Source organism: Sorex araneus, chromosome 4 (genome assembly GCF_027595985.1).
Source record: "Sorex araneus isolate mSorAra2 chromosome 4, mSorAra2.pri, whole genome shotgun sequence".
Lineage (NCBI taxonomy): Eukaryota > Metazoa > Chordata > Mammalia > Eulipotyphla > Soricidae > Sorex > Sorex araneus.
This window is the reverse complement of record NC_073305.1, coordinates 81,971,741-81,988,217: the sequence shown is the minus strand read 5'-3', so window position 1 is coordinate 81,988,217 and position 16,477 is coordinate 81,971,741. Positions and strand designations below refer to the sequence as shown.

Sequence of the window (16,477 nt, the reverse complement as noted above, 5' to 3'; positions counted from 1 at the left end):
CCTGAGTTTTCGCAACATCTGTTACCCGTTTCTCCTTTGTTAACTTTTCATTTCAGGTCTGTAGAAACTGTTGGAGGCCTCCCTCCCCCTTACTGTGCTCTGTTTTGTGCATTTTATCACACACTTCCCTAAGAAAGATTTTAAACATAGTTCTGAATAGATGCCACACTGCATAGACTCAGATACAGGTGAGAAAGGTAGCTCCTCATTGATTCTAGAGGAGAAGAATTTTGGTTTCCTGAAGAGCATTTAAGAGAAGACAGATATCTGGTTCATTGTAGGGATGGCTTCCTCAGTTTAAGCAGGATTAGGAAAGGTGGGAGGGGTCTGAAGGGAGAGAATGTCTCAGACATAAATCTCATCAGGCTCCCAGGATAATTATACTGGTTTTTATTCTTTGCTCGTCCTTTATGTCTAGAAGTTCTCGTCTTTTCTCTGGGCTTGGATTTCAATCTTATGCATCTGGCCCGAGAGAAATACCAAATTGGATTAGGTTTGGGTGTGATTTTCCTTGAAATTTTCAAGTCCAAGGTTATAATTTCCTTTTATCTTCTCAATCACCACAAAAATGTGCTTTTTTTTAAAAAAAAATCTTTAAAAATTTCTGGCTCAATATGTAATCAAATGATTCTTCAGTGTATCCCAGAAGGATCTTGCTCAAAGCTGACCATTTATTCTATTTTTTTGTGTGTGTGTGCCACACCTGACAATGCCCTGACTCTGTAGTCAGTAATCATTCTTGGCAGTGCTCAGGGGACCAGATGCAATGCTGGGGATTGAATCAGGATCGTCCTCCTGCAAGGCAAATGCCCTACCTGCTGTACTATCATTCCAGCTGCTGACCATTTATTCTAGAAAAGTTAGAGGGGTACTAGAAGTTCAGCTACTTTTCAATATTTAGTCAAAATTCACAGGTACTTGAGTTTTAACCAAAATCATTTTAAACTTAAGCAAGGTAGCAGAAACAAGTGGGTATGGAATTCTCTGTCTTCCTAATTCATTTCTATTTTTTGACAGTGTATATGTTAACATGTGAATATATAGGCATATAGTCTGATTTTCTTTTTGTAACTACTTTTGCTGTTTTTCAGTAATATATTTTTTTAGATGGACTGGAGCAATAGTACAGCAGGTAGGGCGTTTTCCTTGCACGTGGCTAATCTGGATTTGATTCCTCTGCCCCTCTCGGAGAGCCCAGCAAGCTACCAAGAGTATCCCGTCCACACGGCAGAGCCTGGCAAGCTACCCATAGTGTATTCTATATGCCAAAAACAGTAACAACAAGTCTCACAATAGAGACGTTATTGGCGCCTGCTTGAGCAAATTGATGAACAACGGGATGACAGTGCTACAGTGCTACTCAAAATAGATGATGCATTAGGATCAGAGCAGTGGTACAGTGGGTAGGGTGTTTGCCACGCACCATATGGTCCTCTGAATCCTGCCAGGAATGATCCCTGAACACAGAGTAAGCCCTGAGCATTGCTGGGGTAGCTTAAAAAGTAATAATAATAATAAGGACATCTATTTAATGTCAGGCATTTCTCAAGTTTGAATATATGATAGTAAAGGACTATTCATGGTTCCTCTTGGAATTCTCTTAGGGAAGACAGAAGAAATGTGGTTTAAGAGAATTGGATGTTGAAAGATCAGAAGCAAGAGCATACTGTTAAAGTGAACTGTATATGGAATGACCTCAAAGGAAAGAACCTTATCCAGAAAACAGAGAAGTTCCTGGCGGTTGGGACTCAGTGAATATGTGCAAGGGAGCATAGAGAAAGGCAGGGCCCAGGTCATAAAGACCTTTTAAGATGTGAGTGAGTGAGGATAACACAATGACTACCTGAGCGTGAGGAAGGACATAGTAGCTCTTGAATCAGATTTTTAGGGGCCGGGGAAATAGCTTAATGGGTGTGAACCCACGTGCTGCATGCAGGAGACCTGGATTTGATCCTTGACACCACATGGTCACCTCGAAATGACTCCTGAGCACAAAGTTGGGATAGCCTCTAAGCAAGCCTGGGTGTGCTCCAAAACAAATTAAAAAAAAAAAAAGATCTCTAGGGGGTCTGTGGAAAAAAAAAAAAACAGGAGGGGAAGCAAGATAATGGGAATCCTTTCATATGTTTGTGCTGTGTTGGCTGTTAAGAGGGGTACAAGATGGATTTGAGAAAGTTTGAAGAGTTTAATGCTGGTGAGATAAGTTGGAGCAAGAGAAGTTGAAGGAAAGCAATCCTCAGCATTGACTCCGCAGTCCTGGAACAGTTGGGGGTAGTTTGATCACTTTGAAAGAGACGGATGCTGCTGATGCTGGTTTGGGGTAGAGTTGGGGAATTGAGTGTGGATACATCTTCCTGAGTTTGAGGTGTTTGTGATTTGTGTCAGTTCAGCTTTCATGGGTGCCAAGTTTTCATAGCCCACTTCTCCTGGCAGGCAGTGAGCAGAGCTGTCCTTACGTCCTATTATCGGATGCTTGGGTTGCTGTTATTGTCCTTTGCCTACAAGCTGCACTGATGAAGTTGTCTCTATACAATCCAATAGCTCTTTGTCCTTTTGCTTTGTTTCCCTGAGGTGTATTCCCAGAGTGGACTTGCTGGGTCACAGGAAATGAATGAACGATTTTATGGCTCTTGGTGCCTATTGCCAGATTGGCTTTGGAAAAATTGAATTCATTCCCAGTACTACCAGCAACCTATACATGTCCCTTCTACCCCACAAGACTGACAGCTTTGGAGCTAACATTTAAATTTATTTATGTAGCTTTAATGTAAGTATGTAAAGGGTCATTGGTTATGCAAATTTACATTTCAGGAGGTGCTAGTGATGTCATAAATTCTGCTTGGTGATGATTCCCTTTGTCCTTTGTCTCAGCTAATGAGTGGAATTTATGCTAACCTCCATTGCATGGCTTTTTTCTCTCGTTGGTTGTTCTATTAGCTAGATAGGACATAATTTTACATTCCTCTTTGAATATTTATTTAGTCACAAAAATGTAGGTTAATAGTCCTAAACCCATTCATTTTGTTTCTTAGAATATCTTTTGATTGTTGATTTTCTTTGAATGGTCAGAAATTGATCTTACAAATGGGTTACATAATCTGGTTACTTTGTAGTTTATATTTGACATTTTAATGTCCATTGGCTTTTCTGGAAGTTAACGGTTGTTTATAGGGAGAACAATATTTAGTGTGTTCCGTAGGATGTTTATATACTTGAGTGACTCAGATAAGTTTGGGACAGCATGGTCCAATTAAGTCATTTTCTTTTTTTTTTTTTCTCATTTTAAAAAATTTTTTTTGGGGAGGGAACATTCACACCTGGTGGTACACAGGCTTACACCTGACTACACTCAGGGATCACACCCGGTGATGCTCGGGAGATTACATGGGCTGCCAGGGTCTTGGGTCAGCCATGTGCAAGGCAATCATCTTACCCACCGTACTATTGCTCCAGTCCCTTAAGTCCCATTTTCTTTAGCACCTCTGCATCCATCAACAGGATAATAGTCATTGTATCTCTCTAAGAGAGGGCTGTAGTCCAGAATAGTTTCTAAATTTTAGACTTTGATTGGTCAACTTCATCTATAAAGAGCTAGATATAGAGTGTTTGGGTTTTTTCTTTCCCTTCTTTCCTTTGTGGGCTATTTGGTCTCTATAGAAACTACTCCACTCTCTTATGATACTTTGAAAGTAGCTCAAGGACATACTCAAAGAATGGTTGGGATTTTTGGACACTGACATTTGAATTTCTTATATTTTTTCATGTGCCACAAAGTATGAGTTTTCTTTTGATTCCCATCACCCTCGAGTATTTGAAATCAAAAACCTTTTCTAGCTTGTGGGCTGTTAAAAAAGAAGGCAGTTGGCAGGGATTTACTCACCCCTGGTATAGGTCCTAGAATCATTAGCATCTTGTGTGACTCTAAAAAAAATGATTAGTTAGATTATGTCTCATTTACCTGCAGTGCTTTTATTAATGCAAACTATTCTTTTGTGCTTTTTCATTTATTGTGTACTGCCTATATTTTACGACGACATGGAAGGGCTGATTGGCCCTTGTCTCTCTGTTAACTCATTGCCACGCTGTTTGTATTTTCTATATTGTAGAGGTTTGAAGACTAATAGGCATGTTTTAAGATGACAGCTGCTTAAAATCTGGAGTTTCAGATACACTCCTGGTAGCTGGATATTTGCCTTTTCTTTGGGACGTTTCAGAAGATTGTTCAATTCTCAAGGCATGAAATGAAAATACAATAAAATGCCAAGTTAAGGGTTGATCATTCAAATAATGAATGCATGAAGCATTTACCTGGGTCAGGCACCTGTCTTATCAGAATGAACTTTAATTCTGAAAACAATCTCAGGAGATTAAGTGTTGATGTCACCTCCCCGTTCCTCTAAGGACATGCACATGGCTTGAACAGTTGGCCAAGCTCCCTGAGCCACTTTCTGAGCCTTATAGAAGTGGGTCTGCTCAGCACTCGAGGCTTTACTCTGTACTAGAGTGGCTGCTCTGCCTGGTGTCATTTACTTTGCCTTGGTTAATATAAGGACTCTGCCCATTTTCAGCGGGCACTGTGAGTATGCCTCTTAAATATTTACCACTGTCTTGTTTACTCCCTAGCTTTCCCATATCAGTGGTGTGGGGGTGCGGGAGGTGGGGGGTGTCCTAATCTACAGAGGTGGCTCTCACTATGGCAGTGATGGTGAGAAGGCAGTGGCGTTTTGGGACTCAGGGTCTGAATGCTGAGTGCAGGCTTCTCTGCATTGCAGGTGCCCGGGAGGACGGCTTCTGCGCTGTCTTGCTGTGTTTTTCCTTTTTCCTGTGTCCCCTGAGCTTGCCTCCTTCCAGCCCTATAGTCAGCACATTGCAGCCTTGGCAGTGTCTGTATTTGCCAGCTCTTACAACAGTGCCTCCTTTTGCCCTAGCAACAGAAGACTTTTTTTAATCAGAGAGGATAGTAAGAAATGCGAGAGCCAACGGATTTATGTAATGTGACTGGGAAGACGTGGGTCTGTGATTTGTGGAAGCTTTCTCCTTGGAGCTTTCCTTTTCATTGCATTCTTTTTTTTTTTTCTCTCTTCAGATCTTGCAAATTCCCAGTAGTCCATGTGTTGGTTCTATGAATGTGATGTCCAAAAGAAAATGGCCAGAATTTTGGAGGGTGTCTTAATTCGGCCTGGCTTTTATCTTTTGATTATCAGAATGTTTCATAATCATCTCAGGAATGACTTGCTTGCTTTTTCTTTGTTATGATATCTCCGGTAACCGGGATTCTTCTTAAAATATTAGTTATGCAGTATTAAAAATTGTCTGGCGCAATCTCAAGAAGCAGTCTTCTTACTTGTCCATTAGGAGTAGATGGAGGTTTATCACTGCCTTAAGTTGATTCATCTTCTTTTAAAAATTATTGAAATTTGGGACTGGAGTGATAGTACAGCGGGTAGGGTGTTTGCCTTGCACATGGCTGACCTGGGTTCAATCCCTGGCATCCCATATGGTCCCCCAAGCACTGTCAGGACTAATTCCTGAGTGCAGAGCTAGGAGTAATCCCTGAACAACGCTGGGTGTGGCTCAAAAAAGGCAATATATATGTATATATAAAATTGAAATTTGATGGTCAGAAAAGACAGCACAGGAGACAAGACACTTGCTTTGTACTTGACTAACTCTAGTTTGATCCCAGGCACTGAAGAAAGTCCCCCTGAAAACATTGAACATTGCCAGGGGTCACTCCTGAGCAGAGAGACAGCAGCAGCCCTTGAGCACCACAAGGTGTGACAACCCCTCCCCCTCCCCTACCAATAAAGTAAAACAAAAACTGTTGGAATTTGATAGGAAATAAGAATGACACAAATATGTTGTAAATCTGCAAGGAAATGTCTTCACATTTGAAGGATGAGGTCAGGGGAAAAGAATTATTGGAGGATAAATAAGCATTAACCTTCTAACATGTAGAGCACATCCGGATACTTCTTATCCTTAGGCAGGTCCACTTGTGTGCCCTAGAGTAGAAGTGACATAGGATAATAGGGAGGTGAGTCACCAAGGTGAGTGTGAGGATCTTGGGAGCCTTCAGAACTGCTTACTTTATTTTTCCTTTGGCCATGCTGGGAATTACAGCCAGGGCAAGGCAGCAGCTCTCGAGCGCCACCCTGATTGGTCCTTTTAGAGCTCTCTCCTCCCTACTTTGAAATTTGCTTTGTGTCCAGGTTTTATCTTTTAATTACTCCGTAAGTATTTATAGTGCTCCAAGTCCTGTACAGGGTGGGATGGCACATGCATAGTTTCTTACTTACATGGTTTGTGAAATAAATGCCTTGGGTACATTTCCCAGTAACTGAAGTGTAGACAAACATGGATCTTAAGATACTATCTGGTGGTGAATTACACTACTTGTAATTCTAAGCACCAAGTGAGAGTAAAATTTTTTCTTATAAAATGAAATAAAGATTTTTTTCATTATGTTTGCTTGGCATTTTAACACCAGGCTGAACATAATTCTTGGTTCAGCTAAAACAGTCATGTGCTTTGGGTGTTTGGTAGAGAAACAACTTCTTGGTCATATACTGAAAGATGACTGATTGCTTTATCTCTTGAAATTTTGTGACTAAGTTGGTGAGGTCATTTGCCTTTTTTTTTTTAAATTGGGTCACACCCAGCGATGCACAGGGGTTGCTCCTGGCTCTGCACTCAGGAATTGCTCCTGGCAGTGCTCAGGGGAACATATAGGATGCTGGGAATCGAACCCGGGTTGGCCACGTGCAAAGCAAACACCCTACCCCAACCCCCCATTTGGCTTTCTTATGTTTACTTTCATGCACTTGTTTCCTCTCCAACAATCTCCATCACTACTGCAATTTTTTGTTTATTTGTTCATTTTTGTTTGGGGGCTATACCTGATGATGTTCAGGGCTTTCTCTTGGCTCTGTACTCGGGAATCACTCCTGGTGGTGCTCTGGAGATCATATGCAATGCCAGGGATTGAACTCGGGTCAGCCATGTGCAAAACAGACACCCTACATGCTATATTATCTCTCTGGCCCCAGCACTTTAATTTTTAGTTGTAATTGTGTCTATTCTGCAAATCCTTCCATGGTATACCTGATCAATAAATGCTAATCGGGTATACCCAGGAACAGGCACTGCCTTTGAGGGCTGCGATGCCATCAGTATGTAAAATAGTCTCTACCCTGACATTGAGATTGTGGTTCAGAGGAAAAGATACTAAACAGATAAATGTTTAAGTACAAAATTATGTAGTCCTGGAGGTAAAAAGGGAATGAGGGGTGGCTCTGAAACCTGTTTTCTGTTAGAAATCTGACATTTCAGAGGAAGTCCTGTCTCTGTGAAAATGTTTTCATTTTCTTAGTCTGTGGGCAGTTACTGGAAGTGTGAAGCAGGCACCAGCCGGATCAGCTTTGTGTGCAGTCGGACTGTGTCAAGAAAGGAATCTCAAGGCCTCTCTACTCACCCTGCTGCCTCTGTGAGGAGATCTGAGGGGTTTGGTGTGTGATTGGGCTTCTGCATTTTCTGACATTACTTTGGCACACTCAGCACAGATTATTATTGGCCAATATTTTTCACTAAAATGGCCAGATAGTCAATATGCAAAGCTTTGAGGCTCTTCTACAACCACCCATGTTCACGGCTATCATATGGACACAGCCATAGGCAATATCTAAGCCATGACACTAATTTGCAAGAACAAATGCTCATGGGGGGTTTGCTTGCTGACCCTAGCCTACAGGATGCTTGTTTATTCTTTTCCTGCTCTTCCTTATTGAGGTGGCTGAGCAAGGGAGGAAATGTAATCTACATGGTTGTCCTTGGCCCTGAGCTGCTTATAATCATTATAGGGAGATAAATATATGCACTTAGGAGGCCATCAACGCACATTACAAGATAATATGTAATTAGGCACCAAAATGATGAACAGAAACAGGAAATCTAATGGAAGTTAATTCATCTGCTTGGAATCTGGGTGTCTAGGAATTGCGTAAAAGGTTCTGTGGAGAAGGTAGAACTTGATCATCACAGACACCTTGAAGGTCAGAATTGAATACAGCTTAATCCAACCAGATTTCCTAGGCAAGTAAAATAAGTACAACTGATCTTTTCTTCTCTTTTTTTTTTCTTTTTGGGTCACACCCTGTGATGCTCAGGGGTTTCTCCTGGCTCTGCAGTCAGGAATTACTCCTGGCGGTGCTCCAGGGACCATATGGGATGCCGGGGATTGAACTCAGGTCGGCTGCGTGCAAGGCAGATGCCCTACCCGCTGTGCTATCACTCTGGCCCTGGTACAACTGATCTTAAGGCAGAACTTCAATTTTCTGTCACTAAAATGGGAAATGAAGAAGTGGACTGAAAAGGCATTGGTGGAGGGTTTGGGTAAAGCGTGGTAACTGTATACAACAAAATGTTAAGACCATTGTAGATGTGTGACCTAAGCTAAAATGATTAAAGATACATCTATGCAAGTAATAGGAAAAAAAGATCAGAAAGTATTTAGAAAGAGCTGAACGAAAATTGATAGCGAAGATTTTGGGGGATAGGTGGATTGAGCAAGAACATTAGTGTTTTTTTTGTATTTTTATAGATGGTTAGAACTGTTGCAAAGCTTGTAAAAAATTAAAATAATGAAAAAAGAGAATATTAAAGTAATAAGATGTGTTGGGGAAAGGTGAACGAAGAGACTCAGATGGTGGAAAAGGAAGGTCTTCAGTTTCCTCCGATCATATATGATAAAATCCAGCGGGGTAGCTCAGGGGATTAAAACTCAGTTGGGCAGCTGAACCTCTAAAGAAGTTTACAAACAAAACAAAGCCAGTCTCTACCCCCATTTTAGATACGCAATGATGTCAGATGACAGCATTGGGGGATTCAAGTTTTCAAAAAGCCCGCCAGGTAATTTTGATATTCTTTCAGGTCTCTCAGCTAATGGCAAATGGGGCCAGCAGGATCCTGAGTGGTGGGTCCCAGCATCAGGCTTTGAGGGCTCTATCTGTTCTTTGACTTGACTGAGACTCCATCTGTGGTTCAGGATTTTTCTTGAACATTTGCTGTTAGGAACCATCTTCGACATCCTCCTTCATTTTTATTTAAATACCATAACTCAAGTACCACAATTATAATATTGTTCATAATCACTGTCACTGTCATCCCGTTGCTCATCGGGTTGTTCAAGTGAGCACCAGTAACATCTCTCATTGTGAGACTTGTTACTGTTTTTGGCATAACAATATGCCACAGGTAGCTTGCCAGGCTCTGCCATGTGGGTGAGATACTCTCGGTAGTTTGTTGGGCTCTCCAAGAAGGGTGGAGGAATTGAACACGGGTTGGCCGCATGAAAGGCGAACGCCCTAACGCTGTGCTATCTCTCCAGCCCATTGTTCATGATATCATGGTATTTTCATGCATACATGATCCAACACCACCCTCACCCCAGACTGCCCGCTTCCCTCCACCAACGTCCCAAGGCCCTAAAGTTATTTTTTTTCTTTTTTATAATTTACAGAGCATATTCCTAATGACTGGTTTGAATCAAGCTCTGCCTCGTCCCCACTTTCTGTCCACTGCTTTACACCTAGAAGCTTCTATGGAAATGATTTTGATATCGTTTTCTTGGACTGGAGTGATAGCACAGCGGGTAGGGTATTTGCCTTGCTCGTGGCCAATCCGGGTTTGATTCCTCTGCCCTTCTCGGAGAGCCTGGCAAGCTTCCGAGAGTATCTTACCCCCACGGCAGAACCTGGCGAGCTACCCGTGGCATATTCGATATGCCAAAAACAGTAACAAGTCTCACAATGGAGACGTTACTGGTGCCCGCTCGAGCAAATCGATGAGCAATGGGATCGTTTTCTTAGAAACCAGAGGGCCGCCATGAGGCTAGTGGATTAAAAGCCCTTGGTTTAAGTCAGGTGCCCTGAGTTCATGGAAAGGCCGTAGAATAGCTTTGCCATCTGGGCGTCTGTTGCCGGGACTTCCTCTCAGCATGCTCTTAGTGAGACTAAAGGCCCACCTCTTCACCAGCATGTTCTCCAGCCTTGCAGCTTGAATGGCCTTAACTGTTAACTTTGAAACTAGAAGATTTCTTAGAAGCTTCTTAAGTGCAGTGATTTTCCAATTGGGTTAGAGAAGAAACCTTCCTTCAGCTGAATTTTGCCTCGGATGGCCCTTTAAAAAATGGCTATGTTGAGCCTGCTGTGTTTGAACAGAGCGGGAGCTTAGAGACTCCTTCCTTCCCTCCCTGGCAGGTGGATCCTCCTTGGGGTCATGTTCCTGTTCACGGCAGCAGTTCTCAGAACTCTGCTCTGCTCTGTGCTCTTGGGAGTCTAATTAAAAAAACCTGTGTAGAAAGGCATCCTCCAAACCCAGCTGTTCGAGTACCCTTTCTTTCCAGGGTACCATACTGGCCCGAGTCACCCCCAGTTCCACCACCTTCGTGTTCCCCTTCAAATGGAGTTGGAATGGGAAGAGAGTTCTCCTTCAACGCCTCCATATAAATGCCTTTGTGACTTCTAAGTGCTGTTTGGATTAGCCTTGTACAGCCTGTCTGAGTCTAACTCTAGCCACTATGTTGCTTTTTCAACTACTGTTGTATGGACCACATCTGGAAATACTAGGTGGCCATGCACGGGGGGGGGGGGGGGGGGGGGGGCCTTGTACACGCCTGGTATGTGCTCTGTTGCTTGAGCCATATCCTCAGCCCCCTAACATAGCTATCTAGTCTCTAAGCGGAGCTTCCTTCTGCTTCTGACCTTTGTTCCAAGCTCCCTTGGCCTAAGGTTGCTCCATTTCCCTTGCCTGGAGATAAGTTCTGCTTCTCCTTCAGAATCTGTTCCAATGCAGCAGCGTTTCTCTGACATCCCTGAGTTAGCAAGTACTTGTTAAGCCCTCACCAGACGCTGTATCTCCTTCTCAGCAGTAATCTCCACTTCGATTAGGTAATTAGTGATGCAGTGAGTTGGTTTTGCCCCTTCAGATAGAGAAGGTGAACTTCATTAGGGCTGGAATAACTCTTTCAAAGTCCCAATGGGCCAGTGACTAGCACGTCGACTGGGCCTGTCATAAATATTTGCCTGTTGAAACCACAGTGTCTAGTTCTCTGCTTATCTAGTGCACAGCCGAGGCAGAACTGCTTAGGCATGCTTGTTAGCTGTTTTCCTAGGAGCTGGATTAACGTCCTGTCGCATGAGGTCATCTGAAAGCTTGTTTTTTGAGCCATTTCATCTGAAGTGGGTTACTTAGTATGATACACTTGAAAGAGCCCTGAACTTTGCTTTTAGTTACTTATTTTCATGATGTAAAATAGTTTAATTTAGGGAATATATAAAGAGAGAGAGAGAGAGAGGCAGAGAGAGAGAAAGAGAGAGGGAGCAAGAGAGAGAGAGAGAGAGAGAAAGTTATGTACTCAAAGGAGAAGCTTCTTCAGAGGGGGGAGACCCAAGGGTGCCCATAAAGTAAAAGAAAGGCATTTCGTCTGAGGATGCAATGCATCTGACCCCATGAGTGGGGAATGTGCCTGAGCTTGGCTTTAAGTAGAAACTCAAACATCAGCTATTCTAAATGTGAACAAAGAATTGAGAAATCCACAGTGAGTTGGGGAAGACTAGGAGTACCTACGCTTTGCCTCTTACTAGGGGTAGTACCTCTGGAATTGATACAGATTCTAGAAGCCTTCCTTTTCTGGGGAGGTTCTGTGCGCCCAGGGTAAATTCAGGAACTGTACGTTGCCAAGCCTTACTTACAGTCTGGGTACCCCAGTACTGTTGATATCCCAGTGCTCTCCTGGTGCTCCTGCAGTGAACCCCAGACTGATGCTCTTTGCTGAGACTGTTCTTTGTTCATATGTAAAGGTGTAATAACCTACCAATTAGGCTATTTATATAACACCTTTCAAACTTCCAGAACACTGTAGGTAACTAAAACTTTGCACTTAGAAACTAGTCGGAACTTGGAGAAGTCCAGGGCAAAGTCATTTTGCATCCTCCCGGGCCAGGTCCTCAGTGTCAGGGAGATTGGAACATGATTTGTTGCCATGATTTGCCAAATGGAACTTGGAATGCATAAAATGGTGATGGACTTTGTTCCCTTGGTCTAATGCATCTGCTCAGAACTGGGTTCTGGAACTGGTTTTGTAAGCAGAAGGACATAGAAAAGGAGAAAAAGGCTACAGTGTAAAATGGAAGAGAATAGAGAATTTTCTGAACAGGAGACCTTTATTTTGTCCCTCTGAAGTGTAAGATGAAGTTGCTTCCTATCAAGTTAGTAAATCAATGCTGATTCTTTTTTTTTTTTTTCTTTTTGGGTCACACCTGGCGATGCACAGGGTACGGGGATTATTCCTGGCTCTACACTCAGGAATTACTCCTGGCAGTGCTCAGGGGACCATACGGTATGCTGGGAATTGAACCCGGGTTGGCCGTGTGCAAGGCAAACGCCCTGTCCGCTGTGCTATCGCTCCAGCCCCAATGCTGTTTCTTTTTCTGTCTCAGATTAAAGATGATTACAGTGCTCTGCCTTGTGCCTGGGTGCCACCATGGTTATTTCGTAGTCCACCCATGGTTCGTAGCGCATCCATGCTCTAGTGACCAGGACCTTCAAAGGCTGAATAAAACAGGATGTATATCAACTCTGTTCTTCGAAGCTCACTTGGGATATCAAAGTCTTGTCTCTCTTGCAGACAAAACCAAAAATACAGCTATGCAGACTGAGTCTTTAAAAAAAAAAACAAACATACTGCCCTGGGGGCTGGAGTGATAGAACAGTGGGTAGGGTGTTTGCCTTGTACGTGGCCGACCCGGGTTCGATTCCCAGCATCCCATATGGTCCCCTGAGCACCACCAGGAGTAATTCCTGAGCACAGAGCCAGGAGTAACCCCTGTGCATTGCCAGGTATGACCCAAAAAAGCAAAAAAAAAAAAACGCCAAAAATTAAAAAAAAAATGCTGCTTTGTCTATTGGTTAGCTCTACCTGACTAATTGGGTGCTGTGGAAGTAGCAGCTTGAAATATATGCGATTCTACCTTCTCACTTGCTTTGCTGTGGTATCAAGAAATGTCAACTCAACAATTGGGTTGTGGAAAGAAAATAAGAGGTCTGGTTTATTACTTACATTAGGATTTTGACTTCCATATAGCGTTTTAAGTGCAGGCTCCAAAACATTTTCATATTCATATTCTCAATTGATTTTTACAATCAATTTTAGAGGCAATGTCGGCTTCATGTCACAGATGGAAAAATTAAGAAGTGAGGCAAAGAGAAGGGAACATGATGAGAGTCTCACAGTTGAGCAGGTCCAAGGGTGGAAGTGCGAGTCTCTGTCCCTCTCTTTCTGTGATGTTATGGCAGTAGTAGAAAGACAACACGGTTGGTACAGGTGTGATATTTTAATAGGAACAATGATGGTGTGGTGGGATTTTTCTCCCCCTTTCCCTCCTGTTTCTATATAATACCTACTGTTTTTTGTCCCTCCCATCCCTTTTTTTCCTTTCAGCTTGGATTCCTTGGCACCACCATGGCTCAACCAGAGCAGAAGTTCCCAACACTCACTGGCAAATACCACCATGTCGACCGAGCCACTGGCCAGGTGCTAACCTGTGACAAGTGTCCGGCAGGAACCTATGTCTCTGAGCACTGTACCAACACAAGCCTGCGTGTCTGCAGCAGCTGCCCCTCGGGGACCTTTACCAGGCATGAGAATGGCATAGAGAAATGCCATGACTGTAGCCAGCCATGCCCATGGCCAATGGTTGAAAAATTACCTTGTGCTGCCTTGACTGACCGAGAATGCACTTGCCCACATGGCATGTACCAGTCTAATGGTACCTGTGTCCCCCACACAGTGTGTCCCGTAGGATGGGGTGTGCGGAAGAAAGGGACAGAGTTTGAGGACGTGCGGTGTAAGCAGTGCGCTCGGGGTACCTTCTCTGATGTGCCTTCTAGTGTGATGAAATGCAAAGCGTACACAGACTGTGTGAGTCAGAACCTGGTGGTGATCAAGCCGGGGACCAAGGAGGCAGACAACGTCTGTGGCACCCTCCCGTCTTCCTCCAGCACCACCCCACCTTCCCCTGGCACAACCATCTTTTCACGCCCTGAGCACACGGAATCCCATGAAGTCCCTTCCTCCACTTACGTTCCCAAAGGTAACTTAGCCTCATTAGTTATTTTTTGAAGAAAGCTTTGTGCCCAAGTGGGGGAATCAAGAACAGGGTGTGCAAGGCTGTTCCTGAGTTTGTATATTTCATAGTCAGCCCTTGACAAAGGAGTCTCCATGCTATGGCTAATTAAATCTGGTTTCTTTGCACCTGTTAGGAACACTTAATCTCAGGAATTTTCTGTTGGGGTGGGGGGTTGTCAGATATTGAGGATGGAAAGTTAAGATAGAAAATCACACCCCAGGGGCTGGAGCGGTAGCACAGCGGGTAGGACGTTTGCCTTGCACGCGGCCAACCCAGGTTCGATTCCCAGCATCCCATATGGTCCCCTGGGCACCGCCAGGGGTGATTCCTGAGTGCATAATCAGGAGTAACCCCTGTGCATTGCCAAGTGTGACCCAAAAAGCAAAAAAAAAAAAAGTCATCACATCACAATAGAAAATGAGATTGAGGCTTTTCCGTTCTGCAGAAACCCACATTCTTTCTCGAACAAGTATATCTTTTTTTATCTTTCCTCACTTCTCTAAGTAAATTTCTTTCTTAGAGAAGCAAATAGAAAACAATTTGTTTCACTTAGAAAAAAGGAAGGAAGGAAAGAATGAAAAAACCAGGCTTTCATTTCAATCTTGTCAATGACACAAGTGATTCAGATATTTAAGTTTCCTTCCAGATCCAAGTTTTCCTACCTGGCACCCATCCTGGTTAGATAACCTAAAGGAAAGGAGGGAGATCAGAAGAAAATTCCATGATATCTAGAAGGGGGCAGAGTATTGAATCCAGAGTGGGGCGAAGGATGGGATAGAAGCTTCAGGGAACACAAATTTATAGCACATTGGAGGAAAAGAAGTATTCACAACTGGAATATGAATTTTTTTTTTAGAAGTGATTTTGATTTAAACCTTACATCAAATATTCCTCCTTCCCCGGCCCACAGAATTTTTGTGTACTGTGGACAAAACACATAATTTTGTCTTTTAAAATTTTCAGATTCTTTTAAAACATTTAATTTTTGAGATAATAGCTATCTTGAGCTGTGCTGGCCAGCATGCTTCCATGTGTGATTACAGTTGATCTCCATGACAATCCTACCAGAGGGTCTTTTAACTGTCACTGTTTTGAAATTAAGCAATAGGTTGAGAGACCTCAAATAACCCACACAAGTTTCTTAGACAGCTAATACAGGTCAGGTCCTGTCTCTTGAGACTCAAAATCCTAGCTTTCATGCTCCTTAATGAAGACAACTTGTGAAATTTTATCAATATTGTCTAAAAGAAGTTATTCTAAGCTGTAACCCCAGCTTTTGGCAGGGATTGGTGTCCACCCAGCAATGTTCAGGGTTTTTTCTGGCTCTGTTCAGGAGTCATTCTTGGAGGTACTCGGGGGACCAGATGGGGTGCAGGTAATCAAACCCAGGTTGACTGCATGCAAGGCAAATGATCTAACACCTTGGTCCAGTAAAATTTTATTTATTTGCTTATTAGTTTGGGGGCTGCACCCTGCAGTTCTCAGGGCTTACTCATGGCTCTGCACTCAAGGATTACTCTTGGCGGGCTCAAGGGACCAGGTGAAGATTGACAGGACCTGGGTCTGCCATGTGTAAGGCAAACACCCTACGTGCTGAACTATCACTTCCACCCAACCCCAAATCTTCTTTATCTGTCAACAGCTGATACTAAGCAAGTCTGGCCTTATTTTATACACTGACTTCTCTCAGGACTGGAGCGATAGCACAGTGGATAGGGCATTTGTCTTGCACGTGGTCAACCCAGGTTTGATTCCTCCATCCCTCTCTGAGAGCCCGGCAAGCTACCGAGAGTATCTCGCCCGCACGGCAGAGCATGGCAAGCTACCTGTGGTGTATTCAATATGTCAAAAACAGTAACAAGTCTCACAATAAAAGATGTTACTGGTGCCCATTTGAGCAAATCGATGAACAATGGAATGACAGTGACAGTGACTTTGACTTTTCACTGGCCCAACTTGGGTTTGAGTTTGAGCTCCTTGCTGTATTCATATTCCTTTTTTTGTGTGGGGGGGTCACACCCAGCGATGCACAGGGGTCACTCCTGGCTCTGCACTCAGGAGCGCTCAGGGGACCACATGGGATTCTGGGAATCGAACCCAGGTTGGCTGCATGCAAGGCAGACGCCCTACCCACTGTGCTGTCGCTCCAGTCCTTGTACACATATTCTTCATTCTACCCATTGCATCAAAATAGTCAAAAGATGGGAGGAAGAGGGAAAAATATTACACTGGAATTGTTCTCTTAATAAAGCAATTAAGAATTGCCTGAAACTCAGAACATCCAGGCACCT

The 16,477-nt window shown here is 43.3% G+C and overlaps 1 protein-coding gene across 1 annotated transcript in view; it reads left to right on the top strand.

The window, feature by feature from the left end:
- TNFRSF21 (TNF receptor superfamily member 21) overlaps window positions 1-16,477 on the top strand; it is an 81,607-nt gene that overhangs the window by 8,761 nt on the left and 56,369 nt on the right. Inside the window, exon 2 of the mRNA XM_055134899.1 lies at window positions 13,499-14,150. Coding sequence (XP_054990874.1) covers window positions 13,499-14,150 — 652 coding nt within the window. The remainder of the gene's footprint in view (window positions 1-13,498; window positions 14,151-16,477) is intronic.